This window comes from Dromiciops gliroides, chromosome 4 (genome assembly GCF_019393635.1).
Source record: "Dromiciops gliroides isolate mDroGli1 chromosome 4, mDroGli1.pri, whole genome shotgun sequence".
NCBI classification, from domain to species: domain Eukaryota; kingdom Metazoa; phylum Chordata; class Mammalia; order Microbiotheria; family Microbiotheriidae; genus Dromiciops; species Dromiciops gliroides.
The window spans coordinates 98,966,641-98,991,141 of record NC_057864.1 but is presented as its reverse complement, the minus strand read 5'-3'; the positions used below and the strand labels follow the sequence as shown (position 1 = coordinate 98,991,141).

General features: G+C 43.8%; 1 protein-coding gene across 1 annotated transcript in view; it reads right to left on the bottom strand.

Moving 5' to 3' along the window:
• PKP1 (plakophilin 1) overlaps nt 1–23,961 on the bottom strand; it is a 77,557-nt gene extending 53,596 nt beyond the window's left edge. The window contains exons 1-2 of the mRNA XM_043963242.1: nt 23,754–23,961; nt 6,517–6,620 (exon numbers count right to left, since the gene is read on the bottom strand). Of these exons, the coding sequence (XP_043819177.1) occupies nt 6,517–6,620; nt 23,754–23,961 (312 nt within the window). The remainder of the gene's footprint in view (nt 1–6,516; nt 6,621–23,753) is intronic.
• Nucleotides 23,962–24,501: the final 540 nt, after the last annotated feature.

Genomic DNA, 24,501 nt, shown 5'->3' with positions numbered 1-24,501 from the left:
ATTCTCAGATGAAAGTAGTAAGGACAGTGTGGAAGATTATTATCTGATCTGAAGGACTGGAGCAAAGGCCTCGGTCCAGGCCAACTTAATCCTATGATGCTCTGGGACCAGCTCCAGGATATCAGCATTACACCCCTTACCACGGAAATGTTTAAAAACAACCCTTAAACCAAATAGACTCCCCCAACGTTTGAGCCTTAGACATCATGTGCACTGGTTTCCATATTTTCAGGATGAAGAAACAAAGGATTAGATAAATTAGTCAAATGATGATAGAGTTTTAGTAACATTGTAGGGTCATTAGAACCCAGGTCTATTCTACTTCACTCTACCACTTTTCGATGTTCTATTAATGTGATTGAAAACTCCACTGATATAACACCTCCAAGAAGAGCAGGTATGGATGGCCCAGTTGGTTAGAAGTCAATTCATCCACTCCCCTGCCTCTCAGAGGGGATGAGATCTTTCTTCTTTTAGAAGAACCATATCTCAGACAACCATCCCAATGTTTGTTGTTGTTCAGTTGTTTCAGTGATGCCCAACTCTACATGACTCCATCGGTGGTTTTCTTGGCAAAGATACTGGAACTGAGGCAAACAGTGTTAAGTGACTTGCCTAGTCACTTGTTAGTAAGTGTCTGAGGCTGGGTTTGAACTCAGTTCTTCCTAAATCCAGACTGACACTCCATCCAATGTGCCACCTATCTACTCCAACCAATGTTTACTCCACTTCCAAAACCCTTGACTCTTTCATCTCCAAAATCTCCATTTCCAAAAAGGAATACAATAATAAAAAGAACAGCCATGTTGTTTTTACAACCATAACAGTGTAATGAGACTATCTCCCTATTTTCAGGCATAAGGATTCAACCCACATGATTAATCTCACTCCCATCCTCATCCTGTAGTCAGCATAGTATAGTAGCAAGAGCACTAGTGTAATCATCTTGAAGACTTGCATTCGAATCCTGCCTCAGACACTTACTAGAGGGACCCTTAGTGAACTACATAACCTTTTGAGGCCTCACTTTCTTCATCTGGTAAATGATGGGGTTGGACTTGATGACCTCTAAGGTCCCTTCCAACTCCAAATCTATGACTCTATCCTTTTTATCCCCCTAGGTCCTATATATCAATATATGAGTTCATTAATTCAGTGCTATGTTGATTTGTGCATCTTTCTCTCAACCTCATATTGAAGCATTGAACATCCTTTGCCTCAGTCTTCTTCATCTTACTAGATAGGAAGCCCTTTGAGAGAAGGGACTATCTCTTTGTAACCTGCATGGAAGGTTAGCACATAAATTTATACACAGTAGACCCTCAATAAGTGCTGGTTGAATTGAGCTCAAAGCAGTTTCTTTCTTACCTGGATGTTCTGTCTTCCAACTAGACCATAAGCTCTCCAGCATCAAGGAACATGGAAGTCTTTTGTTTCTTTTATGTATGTCCCTTGTGTGGGGTCTATTACAAGAATCTATATATAGTGAATATTCAGTGCTGTTGATTGTACAATGGTGGGGAGAAGGAAAACAGCTCTAGAATTCATTGGTTCCATGATCCCTATCACTATTGGAGAAATCCCCAATTCAGAATCATAGGTTCAGCTTTTCCACCCTGAATGCCCTGTGATGCAGCCTCAGTTTTTTCATCCGTAAAAGAAAAGGCTTTGAGATGTTGATAGAGATGGAAAGATGGGCAGGGAGGAAAGGAATTAGTTCTTCCCAGAGGAAAGGGCCATAGCAGGCTCTCCATGGAACTGTGTCATGGTGGACTTTCTACAATACCTGGTTGGGGAAGGCGAAAGAGTAGGATGGAGGGAGATGAGTAAGACCTGGGTTAAAATGCAAGAACAATAGGGTTAGCAGATAGAGTGAACCCAGGGAAAAGGTAGAATTCTCACTAGTTATTCTTGGGTTCTCTCACCTACTAATCCTTAGGTTGCTGTACTTGGGGAACAAAGTCACCATTTAAAAATTCAGTATGGTGGCATCAGTAGCAAACAAATCCTTTGGACTTCTTGACCTATACTATGAGGCAGCATATTGTAATGGATGGAGAACTAACCTCAGAGCCAGGAATATTTGGGTTCAAATCTTGTCTCTGACATATCCTGACCATGTCCGTAAATTACACTGAAAATACCCACATACCCTGCTAGAGGGAGCATCCTCATGTAAAGATTCCCCTTATCAGGTCTCGTTCTGGTCCTCTATCCCCTATACCTCCATTGCATACCTGACTCTGTAAATCCATCAAATCTGAACACATCCCTTGAAAATGCTCCATCTTCCTCCCTCCCTTTCCCCAAAGATCCAAAGGCTCATGGGCACCTGTTTGCTTCTTGAATTAGGAAACAAATTCAAACCCTTTGTTTGGGGTAGACAGCAAAATGGATTGATATCTGTGTCTAGTCCACATTCTTTGGAAGATTTAATACCACCATGTCCCCTCAGTCTAATCACAAATAAAGCCATTTGGGGAGAGGGGACATTTGACTTTGGAAAAGCGTAGTGTTTCCAATGATTCCATCCTCTTAACTTCTCATTCCCATTATCCTTGCCCTGGCTGATCCCCAGAGAGCCCTGAGGGAAGGTGGGATATTAAAACCTTCAGCCTTCATTCCCAGAAGTAGTTTTAGTCTGAATCTGCAGGGGGTGTCAAGAGAACTTCCTTTGGCCAACAGGCATGAGCGAGAAATACCCTCTACTATGACCAATCCAGTGTCTGGAGAGCTTCTTTCTGGTAGCTGGAAGGATATTGGAAGGGGAAAGAATGGATATAGCAAGAGCTGCTCCGAATCTGACCTGCTCCCTGGAGAGGGGTGAATAATTCTTGACAGTCAGCCAGTTAGTCAAAAGACATTTATTAAGCACCTACAATGTACCAGACACTGTGCTAACCACCAGGGCTACAAAAAACAAAAACTAGAAAAGATCGCCCCTTCTCTCAAAGGAGCTCACAGCCTAATGGAGAAAACACACAAACAACTATATATGAACAAGCTTAATAAAGGATAAATGGGAAATAATTAGCAGAAGGAAGGTATTAGAGTCAGGGAGGATTGGGAAAGATTTCTTGTAGAAGGTGGGATTTTAGCTGTAGCTGGAGGGAAGTCAGGAACAACAGGAAGCAGAGGTGAGTGAGAGCAATCCAGGCATGGGGGACAAGCCCGTGAAAATGCCTGACTGGAGTAGGAAGACAAATGTCTTGTTTGAAGAAAAATAAGGAGGCCAAAGTTACTGGATCACAAAGTACACTGTGGGATGAAAGGGGTAAGAAGACTGGAATGGTGGGGGCAGGATGTGGGTAATAAAAAGCTTTGAATGCCAAACAGGGGATTCTACTTGAAGCCAATAGAGCAAGAAGCCAAAATTTCATTATTAGATTAATCCATAGAAAACATCACAAAGTCTAATATTAAAAACTGAGGCTTAGGGGGCAGCTAGGTGGTACAGTGGATAAAGCACCGGCCCTGGAGTCAGGAGGACCTGAGTTCAAATCCAGCCTCAGACACTTGACACTTACTAGCTGTGTGACCCTGGACAAGTCACTTAACCCTCATTGCCCTGCCAAAAAACCAAAACAAAAACAAAAACAAAAAAAAAAAAACATGAGACTTAAAGAAATTCAGAGACTAATGTTAAATCACATAGCTAGTAAGCATGGGAGTTAGGACTTATATCCAGGTCAGTTATCTTTTTACTCTATTGTACCACCCTAATAAATAGATAGATATACATATATAGATATATACATTTTATATATATTCATCGTGTGTGTGTGTGTGTGTGTGTGTGTATGTATGTGTGTGTATGAATCCACAAAACCCTCTTTGCTCAGAAATCTTCGTGTCCCTAGGCATGGAGTTTTATAAGATCCTAGGCCAAATGGGCCACAATGAAGCTTCTAGGAGTAAACCCCTCATATTGGCTGCCTGACAACAGGTGAATCACACCCCCTTCCTCCTGTACTCAGTCCAGCACCGCCATTTTGTTTCATCCAGTGGTTGGGATATTGGAGGGAAAATCCTTCCTCTGAGCCACTATCCATGGGAAAATCCCACAAGAACATGATTATCTCACCACCACAAATCTGTTACCTCTTTTCCAGTTCACCTTCTCTCTAAGCCTGGATTTTGTTTTGTTTTGTTTCTGCCAGTCCCTGACTGATTATACGTCTGGCTCCACTGTCAATTATTCCACTTCCTCTTCTCCAGCTCTTCCCTACCCAACCCCCCACCCACTGTTGTATGTGTATCCAGCTCCTCCTCATTCCCATAGCATCTCCTGAACAGAGCAGAGATGGGACATGCCCCAGCAGCAGTCCTGGGTGAGTAATGTCTGAAGTCCTGCCAGCTAAGAAGGAAAAAAGAAGGGATGGGCTTTAGGATGGCAGTAGGTGGGGAAGAGATTTTAACTGGTTGCCATAAAGGGAGGGATAGACCTGGAAGGGGATACATTTGAAAACAAGGCAAAAAGATAAGACAGTAAGCAAAAATAGTAGCAGAGTCGTCTCCTGTCTCCTTGAAGTGACACAACTCTGAGGATATATTTGCAGACTCAGCAATGGATGTTCCCATAGAAATTTGTGACTACAAGGTCCCATGAGTAAAATCAGTTCAGGGACCTGATGAGCAACAGAGACAGCCAAAACCAACTTTAAAGAGCTTCTGTCACAACCCTTGACATCCCTGAAATCCACTAAATATCTGCTCTCTAGGCATAACTTTGAGGGACTGTAGCTGGGATGAGAATGTTTGATAGATGGAAAGCCTTAAGCTGCCAAGAAGAGTAGGCACCCTGGTTAGCACGTAGGGTATGGCTGACTTGGAGAAGCACTGACATTTAGAATCAGTAGATTCTAAGGGATTTTGTTTATAGAATCTGACCTATTATAGCAAACCTTTATCACTAGCTATACCTCCTCCTTTTTCATCCTGAATCTGTATCATACTCTGACGAATACAAGCTTCAAACTAGAGAATCCTTCCAAAACAAAAAATAAATTTATTTAGCTTGTCTCCTTGCCTCCAGTATTATAACTAGCCCTCCACAAATGGAGGGTTTTGTTTTTTTAAAGATTTCTCAAGAAGAATTCCAATGCCTCCCACTGTCTCCTTTTTCCCCCAACAATCTACATTGTCAGTAAGTTGTGCTTCTTTATGTGAACCTATTTCCCTTATGGCGTTCTATGAACCCATTTTATCTTGTTGTATCCTCAGTGAATATGAAGAATCATTGACCATTCTGTCTCAATGAAGATGAATGACAACTGGCCACCCTTGGCCAGATCTCAGCCATGAAGGATGCCTCAGCCCACAGTATTCGTGGAGTAGTGAGAGATGAGAAATGGGCTGGGTAATCAGTGGGACAAAGAAATGAATCTGTCACTGAAATCTATTCCACTCCTCAGTCCCATATCCTGCAGCCACCCAAAATAAGATATTCTCTGCCCTCACCCCCAACAGGAAGGAAGGAAGAAATCAGGCCAAATAAATACAGCCCTGGATATAGTTACATTCCTCCTTTCTACCCTTATCTATATACCTCACAGGATATGGGCAAGATTTCTGTTCTTGAGAAGTTAAGGGTGAAATAAATTCTGCTGGATGACTAAGAGACAAATCCTAGTGGGGTGACTGACATGTTCTAGACCCATGAGCATGACAGTCCCTTAAGCTGTTGGAAGGGGTCCTTTCTGAACACATATACCTAAGGTCCTCATGGTAAGGTTGAAAGAACACTATTGGATTGGGGGTTAGGGGTCCCTGCCCCTCGAGTCTGAATGCTGGCTTGGCTACTTTCTATCTCAGTGTGGCTTTGGGCAAGTCATTCCAGTTCGCTGGGGCTCAGCTCCCTCATCTAGGAAATGAGGATGTGGGATGTCCAGTTTCTGAGACTCCTTCTTACTCTAAATCCTATGATCCTAAAGAAATCCCTGAAACTCCAAAGAAACAAGACCAGATCCAGGAGTTTCTGCATTATTGATACTTTTGGGCTTGATGGGTTTTTTTCCCCCCAGAGTGACTTTGGGACAAATCATTCCCCTCTCTGTGCCTCATTTTCCCCATCTGTAAAATGAAGAATTTGGACTAGATACTTGTGAGGTCCCTTTCATCTCTAGTGATCCATGATTATGTCTTCTCTATCTAGAATTGTTGTATTAACGGACCCAAAGAAGATAAATTGCTTCCAAATCCCACCCTATTGGAAATAGAAATAGACACATAGGTAAGGGATTTATGGTAGATATGCTCCTAACCATCATTCAAGACATGCAGATATATCAGATTAACACAGAGACAAGAGGCCCCATTTGGAAGAGTTATGAAGTAATGGGCAAGTCACCCATGGATGGATGTTACCATCCTAAGTACCCTTGCCCTTGACTCAATCATTGAGTCTCACCTGAACAATGGTGACAACCACATCCCCATCCACATCAACCCTTCACACCTGCAGTCTGAACACCTTAAAGACTCTCGGTTTTTCAAAATCCAAAGTGAGCTCCTTACCGGATATCCCCACGAGCCATTGCCTGCCTGGAATTTGGAGTAATAGGTACTCCGGCTGGTGGTCCCATAGTTGTAATTGTCAGTCAAGCCATCATACATGGAACCTAGAAAACAAAGGAACAAGATTAGGAAGAATTCCCTCATTTGTCATGGAAAGCCACTCATATCTGTTACCTCCTTATGATATCATGTATTATCTCCTCTTGGGTCATCCACTTTATGGAGCCCCAGAGAAAGAAGCAATAGAGAAAGTGATGCATTGGCATCCTCAAGGAGAAGGCTAAAGAAGAGATCATCAATTAAGAGCTCTGTTATTCTTTTTTATTTAATTTAGCAAGCATTTTTGAAGCACCTACTATGTGCCAGGCACTATGCTAAGAGTTTTCCAAATATCTCATTTTATCCTCACAACAACCCTGGGAGGGGTCATTCTTATCTTTGTTTTGTAGAGAAATAAACTGAGGCAAGCAGGGGCTAAACAGAATCACATAGCTAGAGAGAAGCCAGTTTTAATCTCAAGTTTTCCTGAATCCAAGTCCAGCAACCTTTCTACCACTCCTCTATTATCTTCAGTAAATGTTTTCTAAGCACCAACAATTTACAAGGTACAGAGAGAGAGAGAGAGAGAGAGAGAGAGAGAGAGAGAGAGAGAGAGAGAGAGAGAGAGAGAGAGAGAGAACAAGAACTCTGGAGGCAAGACTAGAGAAATGCAAGTGAGACAACAAGAAGAAAAAAATCTTGACCAGAAGGATTGTTTAAACAGTGAACAGAAATAGCCCTCGCCCCAAATAAAGGAAGTGGCCTGAAGGGAGTGTGTGACACCAGAAGGCCTGACAACACTTTGCAAGACTGAGTCTCCTGTATTGAGCCAGCAGGATCTCTCTTCTGCTGTGTACATGTTCCGTGAGCACCATGAAACACCCATAAAACCAGTGAGCACTCCCACTGGTCCCAGCAGGGTTAAGGAAAAAAAAATTCATAGGGATGGGACTCCCCTTGTTATGCTCTTGTACTAGGATTTCAGATCTGAGCTGTTCCCCAAAGGTCTTCCCTCTGACATTCCATGAGTTTGCTTTAATCAGAACTCTGCCTAGTACTGGAGGTAGGGTGTGGCAGGGGGAGGGGGGTAGCCATTAACTGGAGCCTGGACTCCTGAGTCTGACTCCCTGTGTCATTCCTGACTCTCTGGGTGACACAGATAATATCTGTTTCAGTTCTTCTATTGGCTGGAAGTGTTGCCCACAGGCTCTGAAAGAGACTGAACCAAAGTCGGTAGACCAAGAGGGGAAAGTCAAATAAAGAAATGAAGTTAATATAGAAGATTTAAAAAAGGAAAAATCTCCTGCTGCCTTTGAAGGAAATCCCCCAAGATCAGATCTACAAAAGGATTTCCGACTCATTAGAATCGAGGACTGGACAGTCGGACTCTTGGTTTCCAATCTCAGAGTTACCACCCCCCACTTAAGTCACTGGGTGAGCTTCTGCCAATCCCTTTATCTCTCAGGTCCTCTAGCTGGTGAATTAAGTACAATGTCTACCTCAAAGGGCTCTGCTGAGGATTAATTAATGTTTTCAGGGTGCTTGGAGAGCTACAAATGAATAGCTCTTTAGAAGGATAGAGTCTCATTAGGGTTATTTCTGGGGCAGCTTTGAATCATATAAAGCAAAACTAAAATCTGCCAACTCGGTGACATCAGCTCACTCATCTCTTCCCTCCTTGGGACCACCCCTACCCAAACCATCTCTTCTTCTGTGTTGTCTGTTGTAGGTGAGTATCATATACTGCTTTGTAGTGTTAAGTTAGTATTCATATAGATTATAGATTCATATTTATCCAAAGAGGGCATCTCATCCAAACCCCTCATTTTTCAAGAGGCCCAAAGAGGTTAAATGATTTGCCCTCAATCACACTGGTGGTGTCAGCGAAAGGATTTGAACCCAGGTTCTCTGACTCTATATCCACTGCTCTTTCCACTGGACCATGATACTTCCCTAATGCTCCCTTCTTTCAATTAAATTGTAATTTCATTGCAGACAAGGATCATTTCTTGTAATTCCTTGTATCCCTTACAAGGTTTTGCACATAGTAGATGGTCAATAAATATTTGATTTGTTCATTGAAACTCAGACATGTTGGCTCCCCTTACGGAATGTAAGTAAGCCCATTGAGGGCAAGGAGCAATTACTTTTTTGTCTTTGTATGCCCAACACCTAGAACACAGTGCCTGGTGAAGTAGATGCTCAACCAACGCTTTTTGACTGACTGATTGTTGTACAGCCATCACAGTTCTGCAGTCCCAGTTTTCAGTCCCAGTTCTGCAATTAGGAAACACACTAGGCAGCTAGGCAGCACAGTGGTCAGAGTGCAGCACCTAAAGACTCGATTCAAATCTGATCTCAGACATTTATTAACTGGGTGACCAAGAGGAAGTCATTTAACCTCAGTTTATCTCAGTTTCCTTATATGCAAAATGGGAATACTAATAGCACTTACCTTCCAGGGTTATTGTGAAGATCAAATGAGATAATAATCATAAAGCTCTTAGCACAGTGCCCAGCATATATATAGTAAGTACAATATAAATGTTAGTTATTATTGTTATTATTATTATTATTATTATTTATAGACTTAATGAGGTACCTTGGAGATTATGTAGCCCAGCCCTCTCATTTTACAGTTGTATAAATTCTTAGAGATGTGACTTGCCCAAGGTCACTAGGATCTCTTGCTTTCTAATACAAGGCTCTATTATCACATTAATTAGTCTCATGACCCTAGGCAAGCAAACACCCCCTATGTGAGCATCAGCTTCTTCCTCTGCAAAATGAAGGAATTTGATTCAATGATTTCTGAAGTCCTCTCTAGCTCTCACTTTAGGTCAATGGTATTCAGGGATGATTGAATACGATACTAGGGTGGCAAGGGAATAGAGAAAGAGGTGAAGAGTTGTAGAACCTATGCTTCTGTCTTCTTTCTCCTACATGTCAGGAACATCACAAAAACTGTCAGCGATCCCTGGAAACTCCCACTCCTATAAAGCCCTTAACTCTAATAAACTCTGTTCCAGGGGAGAGGCGGGCCTAGGAAGACTTGCTGAGATTTAGACTTCAGTCCAGGCCTTATGACTCCTAGTCTTCCCTGTCTCCCATGGGAGCCTCCCGGGAGAGGGAAGAGGAAACAAAGCCTGGGGCTGGCCCCTGAAGACTCTCCGGATGCCTAACAGTGGCAGGTTTTCTTTCAGTTGCCTCTTCTTTGTCCTGGTGGCAGCTCCCATGATACCCACCGAGGCCTGGCAGGCTGAACATTTGGATTGGCTCATACACTGTGTAGTCAGTTCTCTGCCAAGGGGCAGGTGTGGGTCAGCCAGCCACTCTTTGGATGGAAAAATTGGAGTGTCAACAGATACACATCTCCACTGCATCCCACAGGTGCTGAAGGCCAAGAGAAGCCAGCAGTCCAAGCCTCTCTGGGAGGGATGATTTCCCATTGAAGTTCTCCCTCTCTGAAGGGAATCTGTCATTAGAAATTGGTGATGGGGGCAGCTACATGGCACAGTGGATAGAGCACCGGCCCTGGAGTCAGGAGTACCTGAGTTCAAATCTGGCCTCAGACACTTAACACTTACTAACTGTGTGACCCTGGGCAAGTCACTTAACCCCAATTGCCTCACTAAAACAAAAATAAATAAATTGGTGATGGAGTCCCCTTCCCCAGAGGTCCTCCACAAAAGAACCGCCCCCATTAATACATACACATCCACAACTTAATACCTGCCCTTACTCCTCAACAGCATGTGTGTGCATATGCACACACACACACAAAACTGAGGAAGGGTCAAGACTTTGGGTATAAATAGTACTAATGTAGGCTTTGACAGTTTCTATCTCCTGCTTCCATGCCTTTGGAAACCCTAGTTACCCGACACCTCCTACAAGAGGCCTTTCCTGAATTCTCTTATTATTAGTGCTGCCTGTATATACTTTGTACTGAGTTAACTCCGTACGTGTTGTTCCCCTAAAATAGAATGTAAGCTCCTTGAGGCCAGGGGATGATTCCCTTTTGACTCTGTAAGCTCAGTGCCCGGCACACAGTAGACATTTAATAAATGTTTGCTGAACAGAATTCCCATTTTACAGATGACGAAACTGAGGCCTAGTGAGGTAAAGCTATTTGCTCCATGTCACAAAGCTAATTGGTGGCAGAGAAGGGATCAAAAAAACAGGTCTCCTGGCTCTCAGTCCAGTGCCCTTTCCACCAGGCCACTCTGACTCTCATGTAAAGGACAGCGAGCCCAGGGCCAACGCCGCCCTCCATACCAGTGCAATATAGTGGACAGCATACTGGGGCTGGAGTCAGAAGACCTGGGCCCACAGCCTTTATCTGACACCAGATAGTGACCCACAGGAAGACATTGTTTAGCTCTGGGCCTCAGTTTCCTTATCTGTAATATGAGGAAGTTGGGTTATGGTCCCTTTCAGCTCCAACTCAGTGGGTATGACCTGGCTAAATGAAATCATTCCTTGGGCTTTAGTTTCAGTCCTTACTTTGAGTAAGAAACCCTATGCCTAAAAAAAACAAATATCAAGGCAGCTAGGTGGTGCAGTAGATAAAGCACTGGCCCTGGATTCAGGAGGATCTGAGTTCAAATCTGACCTCAGACACTTGACACTTATTGGCTGTGTGACCCTGGGCAAGTCACTTAACCCTCATTGCCCTGCAAAAAAGAAAGAAAGAAAGAAGGAAAGAAAGAAAGAAAGAAGGAAGGAAAGGAAGGAAGGAAGAAAGAAAGAAAGAAAGAAAGAAAGAAAGAAAGAAAGAAAGAAAGAAAGAAAGAAAGAAAGAAAGAAAGAAAGAAAGAAAGAAAGAAAGAAAGAAAGAAAGAAAGAAAGAAAGAAAGAAAGAAAGAGAGAGAGAAAGAGAGAAAGAAAGAAAGAAAGAAACCCTATGATGCCTGGTCTTTCTCCTTAAGCACCAGTCTTCCATAGTTTCCCCTGTAGGATAACCAAGGAAGTGGCTGAATGCAGTTTTCCAGTGTCTGGGGACAATTGGGGCAATCTCAGTGCACTGTGACACTTGATGCAGATCAGTCATTCAATAAGCAATTATTAGATATCTACTGTGTGCAAGTTGTACAGCAAGCCCAACACTGGAGGGGGTTGCTTTTGGTTCTGACTTTGAGCCATCACGGGATGACTTTCTATCCTTGTCCAAACTGACCTTTCCCTCCTATTTAAGAGCCCAGAGTGTAAGTTTCCCCGCAGGCACATGCCTGGCAGTTGCGGGGAGGGGAAGGAAGGAGGCTGACTGAGCCTGGGCTTTGAGCTACTCTGTCAGTTGTGTCTCTATCCTCCAACTTTCCCCTTCAGCCTCATGAGATTTGACTCTGCTCTTTACTTCGAGGTCTTAGGGCCTGCTAGGTGGTAGGCTCTCAGAGGTGTGGTGGTCCTGTGGATATTTCCTGATCAACTACTAGATGGTTAGCTGAGAAACAAGCTGGACTTAGAGGTACAGAACAAAGACACACTCTCTCTCTCTCTCTCTCTCTCTCTCTCTCTCTCTCTCTCTCTCTCTCTCCCCGCCCTCCCCAGCCCAACCCTTCCTCATAGCCACCCATCCATAAGGGGGTTCAGCCACATCATTTGTCAATCCTCTTCCTCAAGAGAAAGCCCTGAGACAGCCAGAAGGAGAGCAGATATATTGATGTTGTATGCAGTAGAAAGAACACTAAACTGGATTGGGAGACTCAGGTTCAAGTTATTATTCAATTCTATTTACTAGCCAGGTGATCTTAGGGGAATCTTGTCACCTCTTTTACCTTAGTGTTCTTATCTCTAAAATGGGGGCTAACAGGCCGAATGAGACCTAGCATTTGGGGACATGGCCAATATGGGAATTTGCTTTGCTTGACTTTCTTTTTTGTTTGTTTGTTTGTTTGTCTGTTTTGTTAATTGAAAAAAAAGCATGTTTTTAAAATAGGGGTTGTACTAGTTGTACTAGAGTGCTTTCTAATCTAATCCTTCAATGTCTCTAAAGGAAAGCAGTAAGAATGGTAATGAATTTTGTTGACTTTGGCAAACAAACAAAAAAAACCCAGGTAAAATACTGGGCAAAATATGAGATCTATTTAAGGAGTAAATGGATTCATTTTCAGTAAGTGGCCTGCAATATTGACCAACTAGATATAAAGAAAATAGAAGACAAAAATACAATTTTAAAAATGAAGCAGCACATCAGAAGACTTTTTAAAAAACCTTCAGGGTCTTAATCATAAAATGGCAAATCTTGACAAAGAGAATACACTGCATCCTCAAATTAGTTAAAGCCATTTCAATCTCTAGTCCCTCTTTCCCGCTCCCTGGTTACCACTGCACTCCCCATTTATCCTGTGTATCTGAGGGTTTCCTTAATTCACATCAAATCATTGAATGGTTTGGTCTCAGACAAACTGAGACCTGGGAAAGACTTTAATTTAGAAAGGCCAAGGTCACCCACTACATTCTGGGTCATCACCAGTCTTCTTAACCTTTGTACTGCCACTGGACTCGGATGACTCTGGAGGAGAGCATGGGATTTTGTGCAGCTCTGTCTCACTCATAGGTAATTCATGCACAAGTCAAGACATCACCTTTATGACGTCATTGGTGCTCTTCAAGAAGGAAGGATGAACAACAACATGGGATCTAACCCATTTTATCAAACATTGACCTTTCTAGCTCTACTGATTCAGGGGAATCAGTTTTATTTTCAATCCAGAAAGATTATATTTTCTAGAATAGTGCCCCCAGAGAACATCTAGTTATGGTATTAGAGTGGGGAAAAACACTGGATTTAGAGTTAGAGAACATGGGTTTGAATCCTGATTCAGTTATTTATTATCTACGTGACCTTCTTTGGACAGCTCTCAGGTTCCTCCTCTGGAAAATAAGGAGGCAGTACTAGGTGACCTGTGAAGTCCCTTCTAGCTTTCTATCTAGCCTATTCCACACTACCTATAAGCAGGCTCCTAAACCGTCACAGACACAGAGGTTTCCTTTTCCAGCTCCTAAGCTAAGAACACACTTAGCTCGTCCCCTAGTAAACATGTAACAGAGTGGGAAAATAAACCCTGCAAACACTGCATTTTGAGTCAGAACACCAGTGTTCTACTGTGTGACCTTGGAAAATCTTCTACTATCTCTGGACCTCAACTTCCTCATTTGTAAAATGGCATTGGACTTCCAAAATCCTTTTCGTAGTGTGTCTGAGAATAACATAGAAATAAAAACAGTAGGGTGGAAAGAACACTGAAGTTAGAGTCAGAGGACCTGAGTTCAAATCTCAGATCTGCAACTTTCTAGGTATATGACCATGGGCAAATCATTTAACTGCTCTGGACCTCAGTTTACACATTTGTAAAATAATGGGGTTGGGTTCTAAAGTCTTTTCTAGTCCTAAATCTACCATTCTATAAACTCTTTAAATAGTTACCTCTTTCAAAACTTACCTCCTCAACAAAGCAATCCCTGATTAACTTCACTAGTTAAAAATCAATGTGATTACATCTCTCCTTAGTACTCACATCCTAGTTTGTACTAGACTAATTCAAATCTGACCTCAGATACTCACTAACTGTGTGACCCTGAGTAAGTCACTTAACTCTGTTTGTCTCCGTTTCCTCATCTGTAAAATGAGCCGGAGAAGGAAATGGCAAACCACTCCAGTATCTTGGCCCGGAATGGGGTCAGAAAGAGTCAGACCAACTGAAAACAATTAAGCAATGATAACAACTTAGACACGTACTTTGTACAATACATACATCTCTCATTCAGTGGGGAGTTCCCTGAAAGCACGAACTAAGTTTTCTTCTTTCCTTTGGACCTCTCCAGCAGTACAGGGTTCTATACACAGGAGGAATTCAGGACAGAGGGATGACTCACAAGTCTAGAATTTATCCATCCTTCACTTTATTCAAGTGAAAGGGGCCATGAGACCAGACTTCTTCTATTTAATTGTACACTGGGAACCCGGGAACAGTGCTCCTTCCTAAGCCTCCAGTGGCATTCCCAGAGGCTGCTGTGTATGTAGGAGGAGAAAGCATAGCTTTTCTTCCCCAGGATTGCTCTCCTGAGATGAATTCTAATCTTAATGGAAAAGGAAGATGGGTAGTAGAATGGAGAACACAGTCAACTCATTCCACAGGAATTGCACCCAGTGACATGCCTTCCATGGTATCCATTAGGGCACAGGGCATAGTCTTCAGGTTGCAAACTGACAGAGTAGGGCAATTCCCATTAGAGTTAGCGACGAGACCAAGTTCTGTGTCCTACACTTCATCCGGATGAGAATATCTCCCGTTACCTCCTAGGAATTTAATAATAACATGTCATGGAGAGTGAAACCACTTCATTTCCATTTGCTCCTGCATTTCTTGGCATGGTGTATATACTTCACATGTAAGCATATGGCTACACACATGGACCTGCTTTCTCTGTTAGACAAAAAGCTCCCTAAGGGAAGAGACCCTATCTTTCCTATTGATTGAGAGCTGTCTAAAGATGCGTTTCTCTCTGTCTGTGTGTGTGTGTTTCTTTCTTTGTCTTTCTTTGTGTCTCTGTCTTTCTCTGTCTCTCTCTTTCTCCTCCCTCTCTTCTCTTTCTTCTATCTCCTCTCTCTTAGATAGAAAAAGAGAGAGAAAAATGTATGTATGTATATACGTGTGTGTGTGTGTATGTGTGTGTGTGTGTGTGTGTGTGTATGGATGGATGGATGTATTGTCTCCACCAATAGAACACAAGCTCTTGGAAGGTAGGAACTGTTTAATTTTGGCCATCACATAGCACAATGCCTGACACATAGAAGGTACTTTAATTTTTTTTACTTTCTTTTTTTTTTTTTTGGTGGGGCAATGAAGGTTATGTGACTTGCCCAGGGTAACACAGCTATAGTAGGCACTTAAAAATAAAGCTCATTAGCTGTTGCTTGATTAACAGAGATAAAGTCTTTAAAATATGGTACAGTAAAAAGAACACTAGCCTTGGAGTTAGGAGAGTCTTTTGGCTCTGCTGCTAACTAGTTGTGTGACTTTGGACTTCATCTCTCTGAGCTTTGGTTTAGGATCACATTGAACATCCTAGCCAGCTCTGCATCCCTCCAATTCCCCAGATTGATAGTCCCTTCAAGGTAAAGATCACAGAATCACAGAACCATACATGCCAAAGCTGAAAGGGACCTCAAAACTAACTGGCCCAAACTGGAACTGGCCAAATATCCCCAATAAGTGTTCACTCATCCCTTGCCCAAAGTCCCCAAATGGGGAGTTGCCTAATATCCTCATTCCACTCTTAAATCATTCTAATTATTGGGAACTTTTTCTTAACCTCTCCCATCAGCCTGGGAACTCCCCAAAGCAGAAGCTGGATCTCTCTGGATCTTCCAGGACTGGACTCTACACACTGGAAGTATTCAGAATGGAGATGTAACTGACAAAGAAAAGCCTGGTGTTCAAGATACCTGGACTCCAAGACCCCTGTGCAGTTCTTCAAAGAAACATCTCGAGTTTGAAACAGATTTCACAAATGAATATCTTGACTCATAAGAAGGCCCAAGTCTTCCAGATTTTTTTAAACTGTAGCTAAACCCAACTCTTCTACTTGCTTTGAAATTCTTCATGGAATTAGGATATGTCTGTTCCCTCTAAGACATTAATCTTTTTGTGCTTTGTTGACCCTTTGGGAAATCTGGTGAAGTCTATGAAACATTTCTCATGATAATATTTCTAAATGAATAGGATGAAATGCATAAGACTACAAAAGAAAGCAATCATGTTGAAATAGTTGCCAAAATGTATATATTTTTTTAATTCCTAGAGCTCAGATTAAGACATTAGAAGGTTTCCTTCTTGGTAGGCCAAGAAGAGAAGCAATCTCTCTCTCCTCTCTGAAAATGTCAGCTCCTTTACTCTGCTGATGTCAATGATTATGTCATCCAAAGGGAATGGTGAGCAGTACTTCATGAAGTCAGGGTCAAAAAGAGGAAGCGAGGGGCAGCTAGGTGGCGCAGTGGATAAAGCACCGGCCCTGGATTCAGGAGGACCTGAGTTCAAATCTGCCCTCAGACACTTGACACTTACTAGCTGTGTGACCCTAGGCAAGTCACTTAACCCCCATTGACCCGCAAAAAAAAAAAAAGAGAGAGAAAGCGAGTGTTGTAGTGAGAGGGATTCAGATCAGACCACATGAAGAAGTGATAACAAACATATTCCAAAGGCAAATGAAAACTCTCCCTCTGGAGTTTGGAACTGGGGGGAACAGACATTTGTGGGGCATGATTTAGGGACTTGGAAGGAGGGCAATGAACCAGACAATCTCACACATTTTCTACCAGCTCAGGAGACTAGGGAGACTCAATATAAATGGCTTGTCCATTCAATAAGCTTCTGGGAGCTCTGGAAGGGATCAAGGAGTTCAATATAACCTCACCAGGTACTTTGGTATAGCTTTTCTTCTCTTTTTCCCCCTCCCTCCTTTTTCGGGGATATACATACATACATACATACATACATACATACATACACATATATATCATATAATAGAAAGATGGGAACAAATTAGCCCATCTCAGCCCACATTCCTTCATTCATGCCACATGACTTTGTTGGGCTCTGTTGGGACCTGTGCTTTTCCTTAGTTACTGTTGCCTTGTTTCTCTTTGCTGTTCATCCCTTCTTCGCTGGTGGGCCTGAGGGGCTGAGGACGGTGGAGAGGCCTTTGTAGGGATAGATCAGCATCCAGTTTTCCATGCCTAAGAAGTCTGCATGGAAATGGGAAAGAGATGTCACCTCTCACCTATTATCACTGAGTTAAAAAAAAAAAGTGCTGACTAACTTCTATTGACCTCAGTTGCCTCATCTGTAAAAAGGAGCTAATAATATCTGCAGCACTTATCTCCCAGGCTTGTTGTGAGGATCAAATGAGATAATGTATACAAAGCACTTTGCAAGCACTGGAGTACTCTATAAATGTCAGTTGTTATTATTATGAATAGTGTGTGAAGGACTCTGCATTTTTTTAGTTTGAAATGTCTTCCACTTTCTCCTATCAATCGACCACACCTACACTGTCACGCCTTACCCCAGAATGGCATCACAAGATTACTTTAAGTCCAGAACAATTGGCCCATTGATTTTCATAATTGTGGGGCAAACTGGTACTTTAGTCACTGCCAAGCTGACTTAGCAGGAGAGCTGGATACATAGAAAAGGCATCTACTGTGAAACACCCTTGAATGCCCTGCATTTTTGCATGAGTTGCAACAGGCTGGAGGAAAATCTGACAGAAACCTTAACTTTGGGAGCAAGTAGGTGGCACAGTGGATAAAGCACTGGCCCTGGATTCAGCAGGACCTGAGTTCAAACCCAGTCTCAGACACTTGACACTAGCTGTGTGACCCTGGACAAGTCACTTAACCCCCACTGACCTGCAAAAAAAGAAAAAAAAAAAGAAACCTCAACTTTAAGGCAAGTTCCTTTCTGAAGAAAATCGAGTTCATTTGGACTGAGATCAACAAGTCCCATTGCTAAAATACAGATGGAGACTTGAGGATCATCCCTTTTGATGTTTCCCATCCCAGACCTGGTCTCCCCAAAATACTTCCCCCCAAAGGAGAGAAGCCAAGGGCTACCAGTTTTAAATTTACTATAACTTGGATTGCACTTGTGAGCTTCAACAAAAACAGACACCTTTCAAAAGAACTCAATGTGCTGATGAGTCTACACTCAGGAAAGTATAGGCAGAGGCAGGACTCATTGGCATTTGTAAGCAGGCACACCGATTAGGTGAAAAGCATCCAAAGAGGCAGAAACTTCCCCCACCCCCTACCCCAGCCACAGAGAGAAACAAATTGAGATGCTTAAGTTTGGAGATTCTGACTCTGGAGTCATCAAGGAAATGAAACTATTTATTCCTAGGGAAATGGTGTTTCTGAAAAGGACGGATTGAGAAAGACTCAGTCCATGGGCTCAAAGAGATTACCTTAGTCAGCTCATTTAATAAAGCCAGGATAATGAAATACAAAATGGGAAGTTCATCCTATAAGACTCCTGGAAGTATATGTGGGATGTCTTCATTTGTAGGAAATGTGATTTAGGTTGGGCTATGGGGTAGTATACTCCTAAAAACATCAGACTTGGGGCCAGGCTACCAAGGTTTGAATTCTAGTTTTAGCTGTGGGACTTTAAGCAAATTATCTAACTTTTGTGGGTCTGTTTCCTCATCCATAAAATGAGGGAAGTTAGTCTACATGGTTTCTAAGGCGCCATCTAGCTCTACTATGCCTGAAAGTTGGCAGGGGATAGTAGCAGGATGGTGAAGAAAAATATAAAGATGTTTGAAATAAAGCCCCAAAGAGAACAGGGTCTGAGTTTTTCTGAGTGACTGGTCAAGATGCTTAACCTTTTCCTAGGAAAATAAGTGCAGAGTCCTGATGATCTATGTTGTAGAGAATTTCCTCCTCATGAGTTCCAGTCCAACTAGAAAGACAGGCAAACAGATAAGACAGACAGAAGATAGATAGATAGATAGATAGATAGATAGATAGATAGATAGATAGATAGATAGATAGATAGATAGACAGACAGACAGACAGACAGACAGACAGACAGACAAGATAGATAAATTATAGATATTTAGACAAGATTGATAAGACAGACAGATAACTACAATAACTCTTCCCAGGTTGGTCCTTGAGCACAATTCCTTAATAAACAGCTCTCCTCACAGAGTATCTCCCAAGAGGCAGCCACACTCCCCACCCTCTTGCCTTATTGTTTCACATTCAGACTTGCCTGTGTTGGGAGAGAGAAGTTGTTCCAAATGTATCAATGGCTCTTAGAAGACACAGCTTTTACTTTCAGAGAGGATCAGAAACCAACAACTAGACACACAACTCAAGGCAAGGAAGTAGAATGTGGGTTAGAGGGATAGGGGTGGGGTGAGGGTCCCCAGGCTACAGAATCCACCTCCCCATGAGCCATTAGTGAGTGGCCCTAGTGGCCAACGTGATCCCAGCTGCTATTTCTGGCTCATTCACCTAAATGATCAGCTCACCATAGCCACTCCCCACTCAGGACCCTGAGTTCATAGAGGGAAAAAGCAAGCAAGTTCTTTGAAGTGAGTTTGACTCAGTCTTCCAAGCCTTGAGGAAGGCAACCTCAGCCCAACCAGACCTGAATCATAACCCCCTTGGCTGCATCAATGACCCTGTGAGAGTGAAGGAAGGTCAGGGCTAAAGCACTGGGAGGGAGGGAGAGTTAGGTGCCTGGCCCCACCCAGAACCTAAGAGAAACTTTTAGTGCTGAAATCCTTTCATAGAGCTCCCTTCTCTTTCCTTAGCCTCCCAAACTTAGCTTCAATAATATAAAGATACACCTGCATAGAGATTGAGAGCCAGGAAATAGGAAGTTAGAGAGCTCATTGATAAAAGGACAAGAAAGGCAGTGAATGGACTATTTTTACAGGGTCTCACTATTTGCCTTTTTCTGTGGTGTAGAGGGAGAAAGATTCAGTGGCTTGGCATCATGGGAGTCTCAGTTGCCCTGGCATAAGCCCACCCTATTGCCTTTCAAAAAATGCTTTTTCAGGATCTTCAAAAAACTTACATCAATCAACCCACCCTACAATGGGGGCAGTGATGAAAATAAAGCAACTGCACTAATGACATGAGCAAGTTGGGCAAAACTTGAAACTCATCCTCTGCATCCCACCTATATTCCCTGGAAAAAGCACCCAGTTTATCTAATTCCTGGAAGCAAATGACTCAAACACTTCTTGGAGGTGGCTAATGTCTCCTCTGAAGAAGAAATGGAATTTTACACTTTCTCTGAATCGTCAGGGGGATAGAACAAAGGCTTGCTTGCTTCCTCACCTCCTAGGAATAAAAGGATGGGACCTAGGACAGATATTGGATTGTAGGGTCTGCAAACATCCAGAGGAAGAGGGGATTCAAAAGAATAGCAGATGGAACTTAGAGGTTTGATTCAGTGGGGAAAGCATTTAACTTGGGGTCATGGGACCTGAGTTCAAATCCTAACTGCCACTCACTACCAGCATGACTTTGGAGAAGTCATTGGATTTCTCTGCTCTCAGCTTCCTCATTTAGAAAAAGAGGTGGTGGAACTAAATAGCCTCTCAGCTTCCTTTCACCTGTATACCTCTGATACTCACCTGTTTGGGACCCTTTGGAGTTGCTTTTTGACAATAGTAGTTCAAAAAAATCAGTTGAGAGGAGCCAGATAAACCAGAAACACCGGTTCCAATTAACCAACCTAGATACCACTGGGAAAACTGGTCTTTCATTTAGGAAAACTTTTCTCAGGAATAAAAAGCCACAAATCCTGGGAAACAGACTTTCAAGAGAGGAAAGCAGTACAGGTAGCCTATTAACACCATACATTGAACTCCCCAGAGCCTCCTGCCTTAGGCAGCTGGTAGAACCAGAGAAATGAAGAAACCCAGTTCCTCTGTTTGGGAATCTCCCAGTATGATAGAAGTGGCAGAGTACACATTAACACACGTTCACATATAAATACAATCACCAGCAGTATAACCTATACACAAGCAAGCAAGTACTTGCAGGCATATAGCAATCTACACAAGGTGTTGGAATCAATATTTGGGGGGGGGTGGCGGTGGGAGGGTTGGGCCCATTTAGATTTCAATGGGGTAAACCAAGGTACTATGGGAAAGTCCCCTAGGGTAAAACCGGCTAAAGCAGAAGAGGTTGGCAGAGTGAGGAAGACTTCCCAGGGCGAAGGGTTTATGTAGCCTTGAATAAGCCTTCCAAAAGGAAAAGGGTAGAACAGCACCACATCTAGTAAGAGTAGATAGGGGAAAAGATTAAGAAAAAAATAAGAAAAATAAAAAGAGTAGATAGGATTGGCTGGAGCAAAAAACCTGAGCTCAGGGGAAAGAATAAGGTAGTAACAAATCTTTCCATGGAGCTCCCTTTCCTCTTCTCCTTCCTTAAAGTAAAAGAAAGGGAAGTGACTGTCATAGGTTCTCCAAGCTGCAGTGGAGAGTGCTAGTTTGAGGTGAGAAGGCAACACCGGTCTTGGAAGTTTCTCGGAGAATTGTAAAGCTACAATCGTTGAAGTTATATAGCCCCAGCAGGGCCCTATTCCATGGCTCAACACTATTTTAGGGACAAGCTTCACTGAACAGGGAGAGGTTTGAGACTAGAACTGGAAACACTAAGGAGCAATTAAAGATCCAGGTTCTGGCAATAGGGAGACCCAAACATCTTTTTTTTTTTCTTCCTTCCCTTCCCACCCTGGATGGTTGGGCTTTGCCGCTAAAGGAACCTAAGAAGAAACATGAAAGCCTAAGTTCTGTGAGAACAAGGACTGTCTCCTACTCATCTTTGTATCCTCCTCCAGCCCAGTTAGAGGTTTATTATCCATATTAGAAGATGGAACCCTGCGTTTCACTGTTGACTGACTGATGCGAACTTCTGGGCCGTTCTATCAAGTACTCTAATTAGACCCTCACTGGATTTAAACGCAAAAATGCAGTTGTTGTTGTTTTTTCCATTACATAAATTTACTTGCATTTTAAATACAAGGTATTTGTATTAAATAAATAAATATGTAAATGAATAAATAAATATGTAAATGAATAAATAAATAAATAAATGCAAGGTATTCTTGCTGTTTCTGTGCATTTAATGTCAAAAACCAATAGAAAAACGCAAACTCCTGAAAACCGACAACCTGGTCCTTTCCTCAACGTTTCCCCTGGTCTTGGAGACACCACAGTGGTTACACCCCATCTGGATGAGCTAGGAAAATGACTTGTCCCTATGGCTTCCACTGTAGCGTTGGTCGTGAAGTTCCTGCCCCTCCCAAGCTTTGAGCTCCCAGGTTCCCCAGAGAGCCTCATTCCGCATAAATTCTCTGGGCTGGGTGGGGCTGAGAGGAGGTCACTGTAGGACCCGAGAACCAGAAGGAAGGGAGCAGAGGAGCTGGTAAGAGGATAGATCATGAAGGTGATCCCCCTCACCATCCTCCCTCCCTTCCTCGGAACAGCAGAAGCTCCAGAAAGCACATTCAAAGCCCACAAACTTCCTTCCCCGGTCTCCCCACAAATGAGGTACTTCTCTGGTCACGAGTCCACGCCGGACACCGCCCAACAAGCATCACTAACCCTCCAAGCCCCAGCCCTCTTAGCGCCTTTATGGAAACCTAGTGGCTAATGTCCCTTCTCTGGCTGAAGACAAACCCTATGGGGAACTTGCTGAAACAGCACAATGTCCGAGAAAGAGTACTGGACTTGGAGACAGGAGAACCCTGACTTAAAACCTATTGTGATGGATGACCAGTGACAAGTTCCTTAGTCTCAAAGACTCAGTTTCCTCATCTGTAAAATGGAAATATGATTTTCACTATCCACCTCGCAGGGTTGTTTGTGAGGAAAATGCTGCTAAGGAGCTGCATAAAATTGTAGTATTTTCCTCTCCACTTTTCCAAGACATTTGTCTTGGAAAGTCGAGGAAGAGTGCAGCGCTGGGGCTCCCTGATTGTCCCCAGAATGGAGAAGCTAGCCGGCAGAAAGGGGATTAAAAGGTCCCCTTCAGGGCTCCAATCTAAGCGCGGAAGCTGGGGAAGGGGATTGCATTGAGAGTGCTTCCCAACAACTTACATTTGGGATCTGGCTACCTTCCTAAGTCACCAAGCTCCAGGAAGCAACGCTGCTTTTCTCCGCATTCGCGGCGACCAACAAAGCCGAACTCCGGTCTCACAGAGGCTATACATTCCAGGATCCGAAGGATTTACGACCTGCGAGAACCTTTGTCTCGTCCTTCAAATCACCCGGTCCAACGCCCTCATTTAGCACAAACTCACTGGGCGCAGGCAAGATTCGAACTCGAATATGACTCGGTTGCCTTCCTCTTTGCAGTACTCATCAAGGCTAGACTCTAGAGGACACCGAGCTGAGGGACCGTAACTGCCAGCTTCCGTCCCGTCCTACCCAGCCTCTTCCGGACTACCCGGTCCAAACCCCAACCGAGCACTGCAGCTCCTGACCTCCACTCCCCAACCCCACACACCCCTAAAAACTAATCTGTGCCTCCTTTTCGGCTCCCACGGCCACTTCGCAGCCCAAGGCTGGGAGCTCCCCAGAGTCCCAGCGCGGTAAGGCGCAGTCCGGCTGCTGTCCAGCCTTCCACCCCTAGCGCCGGAGCCGGGGCCGGAAGGGTGCCTTACCTCGGTTGGAGTAGGTCAAGGTGGAGGACTGGGAGGACTTCGGCTTCTGCCTCTTGACCGTCATCATCACCTGCTCCTGCACCCGCTGGTTGCCCGACGTCCCCGTCTTCATCTTCTGGTCCGACGGCAAAGCCAGCGTGGAGTTGTCCTGGTCCTGGAAGCACTCATAGGCCAGGGCGGTCTTGAGCGGAGAGTGGTTCAGGGTCATGGCGGCTGGAGGCGCGGGGCTGCGCGTGTGGAGAGACCGGCAAGAAGGTGTTGGGCTGGAGGTGAAGTGGCAGCGGAGGGCGCGAGCTTGTGCTTCGTTTCGCTCTCAGCGGTTCCCTATGCCCATAGAAGATCCCGACGACGTACCTGCTTCGGGCAGCTGCTGCTTGCTGCCTCCTCTTTCGCCTGCCTCTGAAGGGACCCGCCCTCTGTCAGACTGGATATACCGCCGTCTGCCCTGCACCACCCACTCCCCTCCGCTGTCGGGCTCCGGTGCCGCTCTCTACGCACAGGTGCTGCAGGGCAGCGCCGGCTTGGGGAGCCCTCCCGGGGGCAGGGCTGGGTGTGCTGCTGGTGATTCGCTTTAACCCTCTCTCTTCCGCGCCTCCTTCCCTCTCCTAACTTACAGGAGATTTAACGCAGGCAGAGAGGGTGGAGAAGGTGGCTGGGGGACAATGCGTGTTCACCCGAAAAGTTAAAAGAGATCGAGGGGAAACGCCCCTGGGGCCATGCCCCCGCCTGCTCACCGGAAAAATATGTG